The sequence below is a fragment of the Ammospiza nelsoni genome, chromosome 3 (assembly GCF_027579445.1).
Source record: "Ammospiza nelsoni isolate bAmmNel1 chromosome 3, bAmmNel1.pri, whole genome shotgun sequence".
In the NCBI taxonomy this organism is placed as follows: Eukaryota; Metazoa; Chordata; class Aves; order Passeriformes; family Passerellidae; genus Ammospiza; species Ammospiza nelsoni.
The window spans coordinates 22829008-22847123 of NC_080635.1; the positions used below are offsets into that span (position 1 = coordinate 22829008).

General features: G+C 42.1%; 1 protein-coding gene across 1 annotated transcript; it reads left to right on the forward strand.

Annotated features, from left to right (window-relative positions):
* Positions 1-1829: 1829 nt before the first annotated feature.
* Positions 1830-17289, forward strand: ANGEL2 (angel homolog 2). Its single transcript, XM_059468110.1, has 9 exons — positions 1830-1974; positions 3584-4020; positions 6147-6400; positions 7627-7696; positions 9443-9864; positions 10806-10932; positions 11585-11645; positions 13502-13665; positions 16812-17289. Exons 2-9 carry the CDS (start codon positions 3591-3593, stop codon positions 16964-16966), a joined length of 1683 nt encoding a protein of 560 aa, XP_059324093.1. The 5' UTR covers positions 1830-1974; positions 3584-3590; the 3' UTR covers positions 16967-17289.
* The last annotated feature ends 827 nt before the right edge of the window (positions 17290-18116 follow it).

Sequence of the window (18116 nt, forward strand, 5' to 3'; positions counted from 1 at the left end):
CCACCTGGGCACTATCCAGCCACTCCATCCCCAGCTTGTATCGGTACAGGGGATTATTATGGCCGAAGTGCAATACACGGCACTTGGACTTATTGAAGTTCATCCCATTTGATTCTGTCCATATGTCCAGCCGTTCCAAGTCTCTCTGCAGAGCCCTACACCCCTCTAGTTGATCTACACTCATACCCAATTTGGTATCATCAGCGAAACTACTAATAAAAGACTCTAAGCCCTCATCCATATCATCAATAAAAATATTGAACAAAACTGGTCCCAACACAGAACCCTGAGGGACACCACTGGTGACTGGTCGCCAGCTGGATGTGACACCATTCACCAGCACTCTTTGGGCCCGGCCATCCAGCCAGTTTTGAACCCAGCAAAGGGTATTCCTACCCAGACCACGGCCAGCTAGCTTGTGTAGGAGTATGCTATGGGAAACAGTGTCGAAGGCCTTTCTGAAATCCAGAAAAACAACATCTACAGCCTTCCCTGCATCCACTAGCCGGGTTACCTGATCATAAAAAGTGATCAGGTTAGTTAGACATGATCTACCCCTCCTAAATCCGTGCTGGCTAGGTCTGATACCCTGGCCATCCTGCAAGTCTTGCATGATGGCACGTAATATGAACTGTTCCATTATTTTGCCAGGTATAGATGTCAGACTGACTGGTCTATAATTGCCAGGATCATCCTTTGCGCCCTTTTTGTGAATAGGTATCACATTGGCCAGCTTCCAGTCATCTGGAATCTCACCAGTAATCCACGACTGTTGGTAAATGATAGAGAGTGGCTTTGCAATCTCACTCGCCAACTCTCTCATCACCCTGGGGTGGATCCCGTCTGGTCCCATAGATTTGTGAATGTCCAGGCATTTCAATAGTTCTATAACTGCCTCTTCCTGGATAATGTGGGGACCATTCTGTTCCCTAAAACCATCTACCAGTCCAGACGGACGGGAGTCTTGAGGGCAAGTTATCTTCTCATTAAAAACCGAGGTAAAATAGGCATTGAACACTTCTGCCTTCTCCTCGTCTGTAAATACTAAATTACCACCTGTGTCCATTAAGGAACAAAGGCTGGTCTTACCTTTTTTCCTACTATTAATATATTTATAAAAACATTTTTTGTTATCCTTGACAGCAGTCGCTATCCTGAGTTCAAACTGGGCTTTGGCCTCCCTAATTTTTTTCCTGCATACTCTAGCAGCCCTCTTGAATACATCCTTGGAGACCTGACCCTTTTTCCAACTCTGATACGTCCTCTTTTTATTCCTAAGCTCTTCCAAGATCTCCTTACCCAGCCAGGCTGGACGTTTGGCCCGTTGACTGATCTTTCGGGATAGAGGAATGGTTTGTTCCTGCGCCTTCAAGATCTCTGCCTTGAAGTAAGCCCACCCTTCCTGAACTCCTTTATTTTTAAGGGCGGCTTCCCAAGGGACACTCTGAATTAATCTCTTAAACAGGCCAAATTCTAATTCTAATTGTCCAAATTATTATTACTATTACTATATACAATACTATAGTATACTATTGTATTTCTATTTTTATAACCATTTTATTGCTATTAAACTTTTAACAAATTTTAAAAATAAGTGATTGGCGTTTTTCACATGCACGAACCCCGTGTTACCCCCATCTAAACGCTTCCAAAGCCCCAGGCGGGTTCATCAGCGCTCCGGAGCGGGCGCGGCCCCCGGCGGGGCGGGCAGCGCGGGCTGGGGGCGGGCGTCACCTGCCCGGGGCCGGCATGGCGGCGGGGCCTGGCGTCGCTGCCCGCGCTAAACATGGCCGCGGGCCCGGCCCCTGGACTACAAGTCCCAGGAGCGAGCGGGAGGGCGCGGGGCGGCCGCAGCCCGTGCGGAGGATGAGGCGGCGGCGGGGCGGCCGGAGCGCGGCGGCGGCCGGAGCTGGCGCTGCCCTGGGCTGACCCCTTCGGGGGGCGCCGGGGCTGCGCGGGGCCGGCAGCGGGGAGGTAACGGGGGCTGGGGGCGCTGGCGGTCAATGCCCGCCATTAGGCCGAGCAGGGCCGCGGTAAACACAGCGCGGCGTGGGGCGTGCTGCTGCCGGGGTGGGGGCGCCGGGGTTGGGAGGGAGCAGTTTCTCAGTGTTTTTCTGTAAAACATGTGTTTCAGGGGTTTTCTGTAAAGGAGTGATGCCTCTGTTTGCCCCACAGTAATGCTGTGATGTCCGGGAGGGTGTTTTGTTTTTGCCTCTGCCGTACTACATCTGGTGCGCTATGGCGGAAAAGGTTATTTGAGGACAAGCGAGTTTTGCTGAAAGTTGTGTTAGAGATTAGAGGGTGTCCAAAGGAGGGCTACGAAGATGGTGAAGGGCCTTGAGGGGAATCTGTGTGAGGAGCGGCCGAGGTCATTTTCAGCCTGGAGGAGACTGAGGGAGACCTCATGGCAGTCTGCAACTTCCTTAGGAAGGGAGGAGGAGGGGCAGGCACTGGTCTGTGCTCTCTGGTGACAGGGACAGGACCCGAGGGAATGGCCCGAAGCTGTGTCAGGGCAGGCTTAGGCTGGGCATTAGAGAAAGGCTCCTCACCCGGAGGGTGGCTGGGCGCTGGAGCAGCTTCCCCAGGGAACAGCACCAGGCAGGCTGACGGAGTTCAGGGAGCCTTTGGACAAAGCTCTTGGGCACATGGTGTGACTCTCAGGGTGTCCTGTGCAGGGCGAGGGCTTGGACTCAACGATCCTTGTGCGTCCCTTCCAACTCAGCATATTCTGTGATTCAGTGATTCTGTATTTCGGCTTATTTCCTGGGCTGAATGGCAGCTGGGAGGTTCTCACTTCAGCGCAACTTCAACATACCAAGCTTTGATATCTTTTGCTTATAGGCTCAAAATACACCTTATTTAAACAGTGAGGAATCTGAGACATCATTGTTACTCAGCCTAGCTTCCTGTGATTTTGTTGAGAGACAGATTTCTTTCTTCTAAAGAAAAAAAAAGAGAAAAAACCCCACCTTTTTCATGGCTTTAGTTGCTAAGCTGAGATTTGCTCTCCTGGAAAAGAAGTAAGAATACAAATTTAGTCTTAAGCTTAGGGATAGGTACAAGGTACTAAGCCTTGAGACTTAGTACCTTTATTTCCCTGTTGTGTTGGCATTGGGATTTGAGCCAAATCAATGGCTTTCCAAACAAAGTCCTGACAGCTTGCAGGAAAGTGGTCCTCTCATTCCTTACAAATAGCCTTATGATGAAGTTAATGCAGCATGCAAAAATGACCTTTTGTAAAGGTCATTCCTCTGAGCGATTGAAAGATCTGACACTTGAATTCAACAAGGCAGAAAAGAAATTTTAAATTGTTACTGAGAGAGATAGGGTTTGGACACTAAATGGCACTTGTAAATCTGAGGGGGGAAAAGGATGCAAGATCACTTTGTAAAGTCCCATTTTGCATATCATTTAGACAAATGTTTAAACACCTTGTATTTAAGTGTTTGAATATCTTGTATGCATTAACTTGTGGAAGAGAGAGTGTATTCTGTAAGTGCTGACCAGGATGACTTTGCCTCCACAGCTCTCTACAGGCAGATGTAGCTGTGTGCTAGCAATGACACTTGTGCTTTTTTGGTAGACACTCCATGCTGCCCCGCCATGTGCAGAGGCTGGGCAGAGACTGGATCACCCACTGGAATGGCTCCCAGATCCTGGCCTTGAACAGCCCAGTTTCCAGCTGTACGAGATGGGCCGGACACTATCCTCCCTGGGCCTCCTTTCCACTCCCTGTTTCAGCTGATTTTTCAGCAAACTGGAGATTCCCTCCATTTTTTGGACCTTGGAGGCAATTTCAGAACTCTCATTGGCATCTTGATAACTACACACAAAGTTGTTGCTTTCACCTCCCCAACCCCAGTATGAAATCTGAGGGAGAAGAACCATTGACAAAGAAGAGAAAACTCAGTGGCCAGGATAATACTCCAACTCCTGAGCAACAAACAGACTTGTCTAATCAGAAGGAAGTATGTTGTCTTTCTGTAGCACAGAATGAAGAAAAGCATGGCAGCAAGAAAGGTAAAAGATGCTCTTTGCTTATTTGCTGTGTTTATTTGTAATGCTGAATACACCAAATAAGGTTAGAGACATGAGCAGTGGTGCCTGCTCCTTTTGAGTTATTGTTTTTCTTGGCACCCCTCTCAGGAAAACGTGTCTTTAAAATGCTCCAGTTTTGTAATGCTGTTTAGTCTGCAAACTTGTATTTTGTGCTGTCAAACAGTACCAGAACTAGGTTCACTGCACTTGGCAGTGGAACACAGTTCACTCAGTTGTGTGAGGGATTGCCCAACCTGGGGAGTCCTGAGCTTGCTTCAGACTACACTCTCATGTCTCTGTCACCAGGTCATGTCTGGTAACCTGGAAGCTCTGGAAAGCAAAAAGGTTTGGCTGACTTGCTGTAGGGCTGAGCTGGACTGGCAGTTGTGTAGCTTCATTCCTTGTGCTCTACCTGAGCTCATGGACCTGAACTGGTTTCCAGACCAGTTGTGTTAGCTGTGACCTAGAAAACTGAGAATGAATGCACTGAGTTTTAATGGTGCACGCTTCCAGTGTGATTTTGTTCTTACAGCTGTATTCTGCCACTGGCATGGTAGCAAGTTTTGTGTCAGATCACGTCTGACAGAGCAGGCAGCATGTGTGCTTATCCAGATAAATACAGGAGGAAGTGCAGAGTTGTCTACTGGGCTTACTAACAAACTTCCATGAAACTTCAAAGTGTCTGTTTTAGCTTGTTACAGATACAATCTCCTACATAGCATCCAAATATTTTACTGAGTCTTGTGTATATTTACAGTTGTGTCTTGTGTGAGACAAACAGGGGGACACAGTCAAAATTGTTGCCCTCTTGCATAAATCACTTCCTTAGCAAAATAAACTGGAAATTGTATTATGACTAAAAAGAGCAACAGATGCTATCAGCATCCCAAAGGGATTTTTGGACACAAATACCCATAAGGCTTAGAACATCATATTCATCTTCAAGAGCCAAAGGAGGGGACTTTGTGCATTAATTGCAGAGTCTTCTGTTAACCCTGCTTGCCTTTTATCAGATAGCTTTATCTGAGCGTGAGGTTGGCACTGTGGTCCTTCCCAGTCACCCTTTGGAAGGTGATGCTAATTAAAGATACCTGCTGAGGAGCAATGTGACTTCTCTCCCACCACAGAAACATAATTTAAACCTTTGCTGTAATTCATTGCAAACACTGTAAAGTCCTGAATAATCTAAGCACAGCAATGAAAATGACTCCCCAAATAGGACAGATGGTAACAGCTATAGCTGCAGTCTGCCACTGGTTGTTAGCACAGATAACTGGACCTCAGCTTGCTCTCAGATGAGGTCAGATATAAAGGGTGAAAAGCATCTCTGTGAGCTTTTAAGTGGAGAAATACATTTCTTAAAAAGTAATTGGATGCTTAGTGATGGGCAGATATGTTATTATGAATTTTCCTACTAATACTAAGTATGAAATTAAAAATGGCAGAAAGGTGAAGGATGTCTTTTCAGAAGTTCTTGGTAATTCTGAAACTTAATAATTTCTTGATTTCTCAACTCACTGAGGAAAATTGGGTTCATTATTTGCTTTGGGACTCCTGTACGAGGCCCTGTTGCAGGTTATGGCTGAGTTTTACAGACTGTTCACGTGGTAGAGGTGATTGCTGGATTCCTAACCCTTTGTTAGTCATGCAGACAGAGATCAACAGGGTCCCATATGCTGCCCTGAGGAGTGTATCCAGACTGGCATACAGCATCTTTGCTGAAGAGGCAGTGGCACAAGGCAGTGTGAGACTCCCAACAGACTGGATTTGGCTCACCAGTTATACAGCCTTTCTACAGGAGCAGGGGGTGCAGTCTGGTTGCAACAATCTCCTTAGAACAGGCCAGTTCCCCAATTTCAAAGCAGATGGAATTCAGGGCATATAATGGTTTTGTGCTGTTTGGTTTGGTTTGTTTGATTTTTATTTTTTTTTTACTGATGCTTATCTATCTTAAACAGAGGGTCTGAATCACTGCTAATTTAATAAACTTTTAGAATTATTTAAGAGATTTGAAAGACAAATAGTTGTCAGTAGAATGATTTCCAAGAGCAGTAAGATGCCATATGGTCTATAACATAACTTTTTTCTGCTTCATATGTTCTTAACAGGAACCATCAAAAGACACTGGGAATATTATTGTCAGCAGAGTAAAACAATGAAAATAGCTAAAAATAAAGGATCTGACCAAAGCAGCACAGGAAGTGAGGCAACATTTGATTTTACAGTCATGTCCTACAACATTCTCTCACAGACTTTGTTGGAAGGCAACTCTCACCTGTACAGGCACTGCAGGCAGCGATTGCTATTCTGGACATACAGATTTCCCAACATCCTACAAGAAATCAAAGACCTGGATGCAGATGTGAGTAGAAAATGAGCATGTGGATATTTCTTAAGAACTGATAAACTGAAATAGCAAATTCTGCTACTCTGTGCTGGGATCTGAAAAAACACCTCTGTGGTTTTGGTTGGTTGTAGAGTTTATTGTTTGTTTTTAAAGACACATAAATTATTTTAAGTCTTAATCAGGAAGTCAAGTCAGTAAAATGTTGCTTCAGTCATTATTTAGAGCAGCAGAAGTTCAGTGATAGAATCCATCCTGTTTGTGTCAAAAAACAGTACTGAAAAAATAGTTCTATTGGGGAAGCCACAGAAAAACAACCTTGTGCCATTTATGTTAGTTATGTTAGTAGTAGCCAGGAATCTGGAAATGAAAGTCCCTTCAAACCTTTTCCTTTCTTCCTAATAAATTTATACATCCTGTATGCATGTATCTTTACAACGAGATGCCTTGGGTAGCTTTCTGAGAGGAGCAGCTGCTCTCACACCCTGGTAGGTGCAGGTGTCCTTTCCACGGAGAAAGTTCTTGCTAAAGGACATAGATTTTTAACTGTTTCATTGGTTGGAGCTGTAACCTTAAGAGAAGCAGAGATTTTGGAATGTTGCTTGAGATTTGACTCTCCCTTGAGAGCTTGACTGAGCTGATGACAGCTGGGCAGGTGGGATGTGTTGCTGCAGTTGAGCAAGCAGGGGTAGCTTGTTCCCCTTTGGGAGCTCAGTCCTTTATTCCAGTGGTGGCTGTAGATCTGTGTTCCTGCAGCCTGCTGGGGGAAGGCTCACAGGAACTCACAGCTGGAGTTGGACTCCATGATCCTTGTGGGTCCATTCCAACTCAAAGTACTCTGTGATTCTGTGAACTCTCTTAAATGAATATTTTGAGTTTCAGCTTTGGTTCAGGTTCTTATAATATGGAAGCCTATTTTCCACCCTGTAGTGTGCCATTTGCCTCCTCATCCCTTCTCCCTGAGCCTTCCCCTGAGCTGCTGGGAATGTTGGAACGAGTTACTGTTGTGATTAAATTGAATCTCACCTCTGAAAATGTCTGCCTGAAAAAGGAGGAACTGGGGCCTTCTTCATAATCTTAGGGAGCATTTTCTATAGAAGAGTGAATTCTTTTGTGGGATTATGGAGTCAAAATGCTTCTGAGTTTGCTTTTTTAATACCTGTACAGACTGGCCAACAGAGATATGCTGTAGTAACATTTTGATGTACTTACTAATACATTTTAACTGTAAACCTTTGCCTTAGGTGCTCTGCTTACAGGAAGTCCAAGAAGACCACTATAGAACAGAGATCAAGTCAAGTCTGGAATCCCTGGGTATGATGAAACTCTTAGGACCAATGTATTGTCTTCTTCCCTGCAGGGATAACTTGTTACCCTTTGAGAACTGAGTTTCCTCAAAAAAACTCTTATAGAATCAAGTCTTTTGCTATCATATGCAACAATGTTGTGTATCCTCTTTTTTGAATTCATCAAGTGCTCTCTTGAAACCACCTTAATCCTTTTTACCAGTGTTCTTGTTGGGCAGCTCTTCAAGGGCATGTTTTTTCTGCCTTGAAACCTTCCAAATATTAGCAATAAATGTTACCCATGGTCAGTCTATATTCATGAGGTTTTTATACCTAATGAATATATACAGCATTATAGTGCTGTCAGTCAGTCTGAATAGACTGTCCTGCCACTATCCCTTGTGATTTTATGCAAGGAATGTGTTGCTAAGGGTTGATTCCATGGTGGTTTAAACTGATCTGAATCTTTTATGCCCTGCACCACCTTCCAGTCCCAGGGCCCCACTTCCATCCTGGCACTGTTCTTGTCTGATGCCAGGAGGACATGGTAAAGGAGCAGCCCTGGACTGATACTTTTTTCTTTTTTGGTTGCTTGAGGTAGTCTAGCTCCCAGAATTGAGTGTTTGCAAAGAAGAGGGTAATGGCAGTGATTGAAATCCACTTGAAATGTGAAAAAACATTGTGAGGCCAGGCTTGTGGGGGCAAGAGAGATTGTAACTAGTGTAGAGGAGGATCTGGAGCTTGCTTTAGCTCTTCCGTTCCCCATCCCTAGCTCCCAGATGCATGTCCTGCCCCTTATCCTGGGATAGTTTTGGCACTCACTGGTTAAATCCATCAGTCCAGCAGAATACTATCCAGACTAATTTTATTTCTCTGGGTTAGTTTTCTGTTAGCTTACTGAGTTAGCACTAAGTGCCACAACAGGTGGCAGGAGCAACATGGCCTGAATCTGGGAGAGGGGAATGGGAATCCCCTGTCCAGCACTGGTGTGAGATCAGGTCAGCTCACCTTAGTGCTGTACTTCATGAATTCATATGGTCTGGGCAGGGCAGAGAACATTTAAAAATGGCAAAAACTAGATACTGTTTCAAGATCTAATTTTTTTCCTTATCTATATAAGGTCTTGTTTAAATCACCTCTGCATAAAATGAAGAAATTGGCAAATCACTATTTCTAGATGGACTTGTTTGAACTCCAGTGCTGTCATTTGATAAGTGTCTCTGTTTCCTTGGTGAAAGCTTGCCACTTGCTGCTCACTGGATAATTCATAATTATGTAGATACATTTGAGACCTTTTTTCCATGAATAATTTTAGACATTGACTAATGACTTAGCATGATTAAGGCTTTTGATTGGTAATGCTTCACTGGTATTACTCCTAAGCTATTCTTGTAGCATCCAGAAAAAACTTCAATGCACAAGGCCACTTTTATGTGCCTTGTGGGAGTTTCTTTGTTGTTTTGGTTATGTTTTTTTCCAGATGAGGAGATAAGAACATGACTGGTATCTTAGAGTATGTAGATGTTTGCACATTGCATGAGGTATTGGACCATGTTTGCTGTCCTGCCTTGCCTCAGCTCAGATTAGGGCAGAAAGAAAAGAGCACAAGTCTCTGTGAACTTCACACAGACTTTGGTACTTCAGACTGGGGGTTGACTCTGATGTGAGAAAGCAGCATGAGATCTTCCTGATTTTTTTTTGTTTGTTTGTTTGTTTGTTTTAAAATCTCTATTTATACAATAGTATTTTATGTTCTTAATTGCCTTTCTTGCAGGGTATCACTGTGAGTATAAAATGAGGACAGGCAGAAAACCTGATGGCTGTGCCATTTGCTTCAAAACTTCCAAATTTAGCCTGATTTCCTCAAACCCAGTGGAATTTTTTCGCCGTGATATCCCACTCTTGGACAGGGACAACGTTGGACTGGTGTTGCTGCTGCAGCCCAGATTTCACTGCAAAGCCAATGCTGCCATTTGTATTGCCAATACACACCTGCTGTACAACCCAAGGAGAGGGGACATCAAACTGACCCAGCTTGCAATGCTCCTGGCAGAGATTGCCAGTGTTGCCCCTCAGAAGGATGGCTCTTTCTGCCCAATTATCATCTGTGGGGACTTCAATTCTGTTCCTGGCTCTCCTTTGTACAGATTTATAAAGGAAGGAAAGTTAAATTATGAAGGACTTGCTATAGGGAAGGTAGGCTGTGCTTCTCATTTCTCACCAAAAAATTGGTTAATGCTGATTAAAGAGAAATATTTGGGTGGTGCTGTGATTGTTTCCATTGCAGTTACTCTCTTAGTGCCCTGTCAGCAGCCTGCAAAGCAAAAGTTACTGCAGTTAAATAAGCTTGGATATATTAGCTGTGCCTTAGGGAATATTGTGTCCTCTCCCAGCATTCTGAAAGAAAAAACTTACGAACAATCATTCCTGAAATTTAGTTAATCCACAGAACAATTGGATCACTGTGTTTGGATGATTTTATCACTGTTTAAGTGTCCCAGTATTTAAGTAGGATAAAATAGCCACTTAATCAAAAACCTCCTGTGTGCTCTGTGGGAAGATAACTCTTACTGCAGATAAACTTGGTGGCTGCACTAATTGTAAAAACAAAGCTGCAATTAGATGCTGAGTCTCAACTGTTTCATGATAAAAGGTGTCTTGTTGTGAGCTCTTGTATGCAGCTGTTGGATGACTGAACTACATAAAATGAGGAAACATGACCAAAACAATAGCCCTGCTGGGTGTTGTTTGCTAGTGGGGACTTGATTCAAGCCCCCCTTTGACTTGACCTGCTCCCAGAAGGATCAGCATCTTGCAGCTGATCTGGGTAGCTCTGTATGCTGAGCCAGGGCTGTCACACTGCTAAAAGTGTCCTTGGAAGTGTGTCAGTGTCACAAGAACCATCTAGAAAAATTGGGTACCTGCAAAGAACTTGCCACAGATAAACAGAGTGGATGTACATAAAGGCTGTTATTTTTACAGGGATTTGACTCATTATAATTATTCCAAGGGGCTGGGCCTTTTTCTTTAAACTTTACAAAAAATGTTCACTTATTTCAGGTTTGTTTGGTGGGTTTTCTTTTTTTTTTTTTTTAATAATATTTTTTTCTGAAAAAAAAACTTGTTGTCTTTCTCAGGTCTCTGGACAAGAACAGTTTCCAAGGGGACAAAGAATATTATCTATTCCAATTTGGCCCAAAAAATTAGGTATTTCACAAAACTGTGTATATGAAATAAAACAGCAACAAAAGGAAGAAAATGCAGGTCAGTTTTTGAATTAATGAATTTTTGTGAGCCTTTAAAAGTGTCATTCAGCTAGTACTGAAAATCATACACTCTGTTTTAGTGGGGGAAAAACAGTGGGCTCATTAGAGTGTAAAGTGATTTATTCACATAAACTTTGCAAATTTGAACTTTATAAGATAATAGTTTGAAATTTTCCTTCAGGAATTGGTGTGTAATGTTTAAACTCCTGTGTTTGCATCCTGAAAGCCAGCTGTGCTGTGACTGGGTGAGGGAGGAAGGAATGCAGCACATGGACATAGAGTGTGGACCTGCATTGTGCCTCAGTGTTTGTGAATTATAGTGTTGGCACTTCATGGAACAGTTGGGAAGAGCAAGTGATGTAGCAAGATTATGGCTACATCTTTCATCCATTATTTTTTCCTTTGACAGAAAAAACAATCTTAAATGAATGGGACATAATATAAAAGAGTCTTTAGAGGGGATGTTACTAATGGAACAGAAGAATTTAATTCTGCTGGGTGAATTGTATCTTGTCTGCTGTAAAAAAATAACTGTACTTAAAGATATTTTTTTTTACTGTAGCTTTTCTGCAGCTTTTCTGTAGCTCTTCAGCATTGGTCTCACTTATATCCTATTTTAAATATAAATGGAATTTATTTTTATTTTGCAGGAGAAAAATTGGAAACAGAAAAACCAGACAACACTCAGGAGATTGTAATAGCATCTAAAAAGTATGTATTGGGGAAAAAAGTGGAAGCCCTTGGCTGGTTACTTGGGGGTTGGTTTTGGTTTTAGACCAAACTTATATCTGATTCCAGCTGTGGGTACCTCATAATCACCCAGTCTGCCCTTTTGGCAAAAACAGTACATTTAAACATGAAAAGGCTGATCAGACAGCAAAAGACTAGAACTGGCAATAATGGAATGTGTGATCTTCCAGGAACTTGCAGATATTTTTTCAGAATGCAGGGCTCAGGTGTCAGTGCTGTCTAGAGGGTACTTTCTGTCTGCTCATTAAAAGAATGCTTCTGGCATTTTTATCACTTCTTGACATAAACAGAACATCGTCCTCTGAAGGGACATTACAAGAAACATGTGAACTTGAGTCCAGTTGCAGAAGCCATGTTTTTAAAAGAGGGAGAGAAAAAAAAATAAGCCAGTGTTGTCCAGCTGCTGAAGTATTGGCACTTCAGTCTCTTTTTATTTTTTTTGATACACTGTTTTATGGATGTATAAAATCTTATAATACAGTGTGAAACTGGGATGAAGGAGAGAAAGGAACTGGAAAGGTCCTAACATCTTCCTTGTCATGAGTTCTGTGGGAGTGTTTAAGTTCTTTGAGTCTGAGAAATGTGGAGTATTATGGATTTGGTAATGCAACTTTCACTCAGAAGGAGGAAGCCATGGCTAGAATGCTGAGGAGGAAAATGTAACTGCTTTTTGAAAGCAAGAATATATTTGCATTTACTAAACTGGTAAAGGCATATAAAGTAAGGCATAGAAGAAGGAAATTGCCCTAAATGTATGTATGGGATAGTAGGCTCCAAGTCAGCTATTTCTTACCAGAAATGAGATCTTAGCATCACTGCAGATGGTCATAGTAGAACTCTTGGTGATGAAAAAGATGTCATGGCATTTCTGACAGAAGAAGTATTTAACAAACAGGAGGCCCTATGCTATGGTTTAAATCCATAGCATGCTGAATGCTTCTTGCAGGGCTTTTCCCCTCATCTTAAAAGGGATGTCAGGTAACAAAACCAGAAATTACTACTTGCCTGCGTTGTACCAACTGGCATGTTTGTTTCTGTTCTGAATCAGGCAAGGTAACATGCTGATTTTTTTTTCTTTTTTTTATTGCTTGTGTTTCAACCAGAACACATTGCAGCCTAGGTTTAAAATGCAGGATGAGACAGGTACCAGCTGAGGGATTGATGATTTGTAGAGATGATGGAAGCAAAACTCCTGAGAGACAGGAGTTCTTTTGCTAAAAGGCGCAGTTTTGCATTTTGCTTTCAAGATTGAAAAGACATGTGAGACAAGATGGGCTGAACTGAAGAGGAACGGACAAACGATAGGGAGACAGAAAATGGGAGCCTGAGTGGAAGAAAGACATAAGCATAGCCTAACTTGGAACTTGATACCTCTAGCTTGGGGGAGGATAAAACATCTAAAAATCTGAATTTCTCTTTATGCTGAAGGGTCTGGTTAGATGAGTTTGTGTTTTGTTGCTTTCATATGAGCTGCTTTCATGGACCTTTCTGCCTACGTGTCAGGGAGAGATTGCTGAGTGAGGACATGTGAATGCTTACAGAATGTATATGGAGTTCAAAGCTATCTATTAAGTAAAGTGTCAGCTAAACCAGTTCTGATCAGCATTTTACTTGAAAATGCTGCCTGCATTTTGCCTTCAGAGTTTTGGACCTCTCACACAAAAGACTACAGGATGGCTTGCAGGAGAGACACACTAGTTTGCATGTCCAGATAATTCATTTTGTTCGTAACCAGGAACTATTTGGTATTTCTTCATTGCTTATTCCTTCTTGGTAATGGAAGAAAATAAAATTTCTTTTCTTTGATGTCTCTTTAGGTTGTCTTCAAAATTGCGGCACCATTTTAAATTGTCTTCAGTGTATTCTCATTACTTCCCTGAAACTGGGATTCCAGAAGTGACAACTTGTCATTCCCGAAGTGCTGTCACTGTGGATTATATCTTCTATTCTGCAGCAAAAGATGATACTGCTGACCAGCCAGGTAAAGACACCAACTTTTCATTTTCATATATGCTAAACAAGAATATTTGTTTGCTGTAGTGATGATTTCATCCATGTGAAGTTCCTCAGAGGTTTGTGGTAGTGCTTTGAATGTCAGCTGTTACCTGAGAAACATGGTAAGCTCACCACAGCTGGACTTGTAGTGCCACACAGGGCCACCCTTTTCATCTGAGTGAACATTTCTGTTGTTCCTGTCTCAGCATGGGGACAAGCTGGAGGTACAGGAAAGCAGCAGTGGAAGTACTGCTGTCAGTAATGCAGGCCAGACCTACAGCAAAGCAGTGTTCCCAATCATCTGATCAACACAATGAACAGCAATTTGTGGTGTGCATTAAAACTGATAAACGAACATTTCCTGGCAATTTACTTCTCAGCTTGTCTTGCAGTAATTTGTGCCAAGTAACAGGCCTTTGCTGTGAGCACGGTCACTGGCTCGGGCCCAGCTGTCACTCTCCGGTTTGCAGTTGCAGCTAAAAGTCACCAGATGGTGCAAGAAAGTCGCGGTACCTCTGTGGGAATTTCGTGATGGGTATCACAGTGTTTCTCCAAGCTTTACTGCCCTGGGACTCGCTCTGTGGGTGCTTCTGTGCAGTTTGCTTTCCATGCTCCCATGAGTTCTGTGTGTCATGCCATCAACAAACATCAGTGCAGTGCTAGCACATTCATGACTCTGCATTAGAGCAAAGAAACCTGGATTCCATTGCTGTAGAGTTTTTATAAATTAATTTTTATAAATTAACATTGTTTTCAGTATGTGGCATAAAACACCACCTTCATCTCTTGTAACTTAAGACTAAATTGTTAAAATTCATTGAGTCGATTCGCAGAAGTCTCACTTGTCATAATGTGCACAGTAAATGCTACCTTAATATAAAATGGCAAATACAAAAGCTTTGACTGAAAAACCACAATATGGGAAGTATTTAGATTACTTCTGAATGCCATGTAATTTAATGGAGTGCTGTGTGATTGCAGAATGCATCTCTGCACAGAATTTAATCCTGATTCACCTGTTTCTGTATTTTTTGCACCATCATTACATATTTTTTGCATCATTAGCACCATCATTGCTCTGGCAGAGATACAGCACTTTTTTCTTTTTGCAGTTGTTTTTCAAATAGATTGTTGTCACATCAGGGCACAGAATGGAACCAAACTTGAATTTTCCAACTACTTTAAACTAGTATAGTTTTTATTCATGAGCTCTTAGAAATTAAGCCATGGTTTGGATTTTCAGTTTTCTAATGACCTGGGCCTCCATATTTAAAGCTGCCAAAGTCTGTACAAGAATTTTAAATGTGGTCTAGCCTCACAGATTGGGTTTTTCCATTTAAAGGGTTTTATTTTGAAATATTCATGCTTTATTCTGTCATGTTTATATAAATATTTGGTATTAAAAAATCTACCTGCCAGGATTTCCTGTAATCAGGGTTCAGTATCTACCTGAGTCCTGCAGGGCTGAGTTTTGCTGAGTGTTCTGAGTGACATTAACCACTGCATGCTGACCAAGTTCTCTGTGGCAACAAACTGCTCCTTTGTAGATATACAGGTGCTGATAAATGATAAATTTGTCTCAAGACCTGGTGGACATGTGCTCTAGAGCTGCCAAGAAATCTTTACAGTAAAAAAAGCTTTTCTTTAAAGCAGCAAACAGCTGCTGGGTTGTTGAAGGGCTGGAAAGCTGGCAGATGGCAAAGGATGAAGCTGTTGAACTTTCTGAGGAGTTCAGAAGTTGCTGGATAGTCCTTTAAAGTATCTCTTGGGAAGCCAGAACCAGGGTCAGCCAGGAAGCTCTGAATTTGCTGAGAACTTTCACACAGAAAGTATTTCTGTCACAAGTTACAGCTGCAGTTTGTACTGGTCCTGAAAGCACTCAACTTGCCCAGGATCACCTCTGCACTCTGAAAGCAAAAGGCAGGGTTGCTGAGTAGTTGTCCAACTTGAATACATAGCTCAGGAAATCTAAATTTTACACATCATGGAAGGATTTCAGTGAAATTTCTCCACCTGAGCTGAGAAGCTGATTGCTCTTTGATGATGGGCAAATCATGACTGACAAATACAGTGGCCTTGAGTGGCAGAGTTACAGTAATTGTGGAAAAGGTAGAACAACTGAACATCTCCCTGGGCTTGTGCAAGGCAGCTGACATGGTCCTGCCCAGCAGCTGGAGAGATGGATTTGGTGGCTGCACCACTCCATGAATTAGCTGGAAACAAACAGCTGCCATCAATGCCTCAATATCCAGGTGGAGACAAGTGGCATTCCTCAGGGGTCAGTTCCTCATTCCTCAGGGATCAGTACTGGGACCAATGCTGCCCCATCCCTGGAAGTGTCCAAGGTCAGGCTGGATGGAGCTCTGAGTAACCTGCTCTAGTGGAAAGTGTCCTTTGCCCATGGCAAGGGGGTTGGAACTTGATGGTCCCTAAGATCCCTTCCAAGCCAAACCATTCTACGTAAGTGTGTAGTGATTGCAAGGCTTGAGTTGTGTTCCCTCTTGCATGAGCAGTGTGGTGTTCCATCTGGGGAAGGAGGTGGGAGTGGGTTCCTTAGGTTATAGGAATTATAGGAATATAATTATTAGTTCCTTAGGTAGCTGCAGGAATAGGTAGCAGGAGATAATGGAGATCCCTTCTTATGATGAAAGGGAATAGAAAGCTAGAATACCTTCATCCTTAGGAGCAAAAGTGTCTGTATGACCTGCCTGCTGGGGAACTGTGTGCTTGAGGATACAGAAATAAAATGTTACGTGGACCAGTAACTAAAAAGATATTTACCTTCACAAGTGTCAGCTCTGTTTAGCAATGCCGTTGTCTAAAGTAATGGACTGGATTATATGAGGCATTTTCAGGGGAGTTACAATGAACAAATAAATGCATTTTCCTTTTTATTTTTATTTACCCTTCCACAAAATAGTGTCCTTAGGAATACTTGGAGCTCTACTGCTGAAACTCTATTTTGAGAATCATGAAAGAATTTCTGAACTGTCATATTGGTGATTTTGCATGGAACAGTACCAACTGTGCATTATTGCTTCCATACTGCTTTCCTCCTTCTACATCTGTATGAACATGTGATACTTAGCCCACACTGATTAACATTGCCTTTTGGTTTGTTTTTTCTAACAGGAGCAGAGGATTCTTCTTGTGGAGGTCTGAAACTTCTTGGCAGGCTGGCACTTGTAACAGAGAAAGATCTTTGGACTGTTAATGGTCTTCCCAATGAAAAGAACTCTTCTGACCACCTGCCACTGCTAGCAAAGTTCAGGCTTATTGAACGGTAATATCCAAAGGACTTCTCTCTCATGGGATGATTATTATTATTTTTTTAAAATTCAAGCACTGCTGGTCCAGTTTAAATAAGTTTGCCTGCATGCTGATTTATTAGTGTTGTGTGAAGTAGACTTTCTAAAGGGACTTGCTTTTTTTTAAAAAAAAGGTGGTTAATTTACTTTACCAAGTCTTTTAGGGAGAAGAAGGATTTTACATTAGCTTCCTCTTTGATAAAGGAAAACATCTGTGCCAGACTCCAAATGGCATTATTTTTCATGAATATGTTGTAAATGATTTTTATTGTAAATCACAGTAAAAAGGACTATTCTGAGAACTGTGTGTTTCTTCAAGCAGAGGTGAACGTGTCTTTGTGCCTGCAGCATTTTAAAATGAGTTCAAAATAATGTTTTACTGTAAAGGTGCTTTGTGGTCACTTCCATCTTAATACTTCTGCAAATGAATTTACTCAGTGTTATCAGTGCAGAGGCTGCAAGACTGAACTTTCAAAGGAAGAAAGGCAAATACTTACGCTTTAAGAATTTGCTGCTTAAAATTCTAAGGGCATAAATATAGGTAGCAGTCACTGAAATATTTTTTAAAATATCTGAAATAAAGCTAAGCTTAATGAGCACACCACATCACAGGAAACTTAACTGATCTATATAGGAGCAAAAAAATTAGCCCTTGACATCTTAAGGTTTCATACCTATTGAAGAACTGGTGACAGGGTGGGGTTTTTTTTCCATTTAGTTATTAAAAAGATCTGGTTGTATCTTGAAATTACAGATCCTGAGGTTATTAAATTATCATGGTTTTATATTTACTCTCACGATGCACTCATAAACATTCTCTGTAAAATACAATTTACAAAGTAATTAAAAAACAACCAGACTGCCTGAATAGGAAATGTGGAGGGGCTGGAAACAAATCTTGTAACTTGGTCAAACAACACATGGATGTGTATGTAGAACCAACTTTGAAGTAAGATTTGTCTTTCAGTGTAGTGCTGGAAAACCTGCACCCATTCAGACACATTTGTCTCCCAGAAGCACTTGTGGAATTTTCATCTGTGTTGCCTTTCCCTGACTACAGACAACTGCAATTAAAGCTCCTCAGTCCATTACAAACTATGAGCACCTGCCAAAACATTCAGCTTACATT

Bases quoted from the DNA above. Each gene is read 5' to 3' on its own strand.
- ANGEL2 (XM_059468110.1), top strand. From the start codon at position 3,591: ATGCTGCCCCGCCATGTGCAGAGGCTGGGCAGAGACTGGATCACCCAC. The intron at 4,021-6,146 runs GTAAAAGATGCT...TGTTCTTAACAG, and splicing joins AAAGCATGGCAGCAAGAAAG to GAACCATCAAAAGACACTGG. The intron at 10,933-11,584 runs GTCAGTTTTTGA...TTTATTTTGCAG, and splicing joins ACAAAAGGAAGAAAATGCAG to GAGAAAAATTGGAAACAGAA.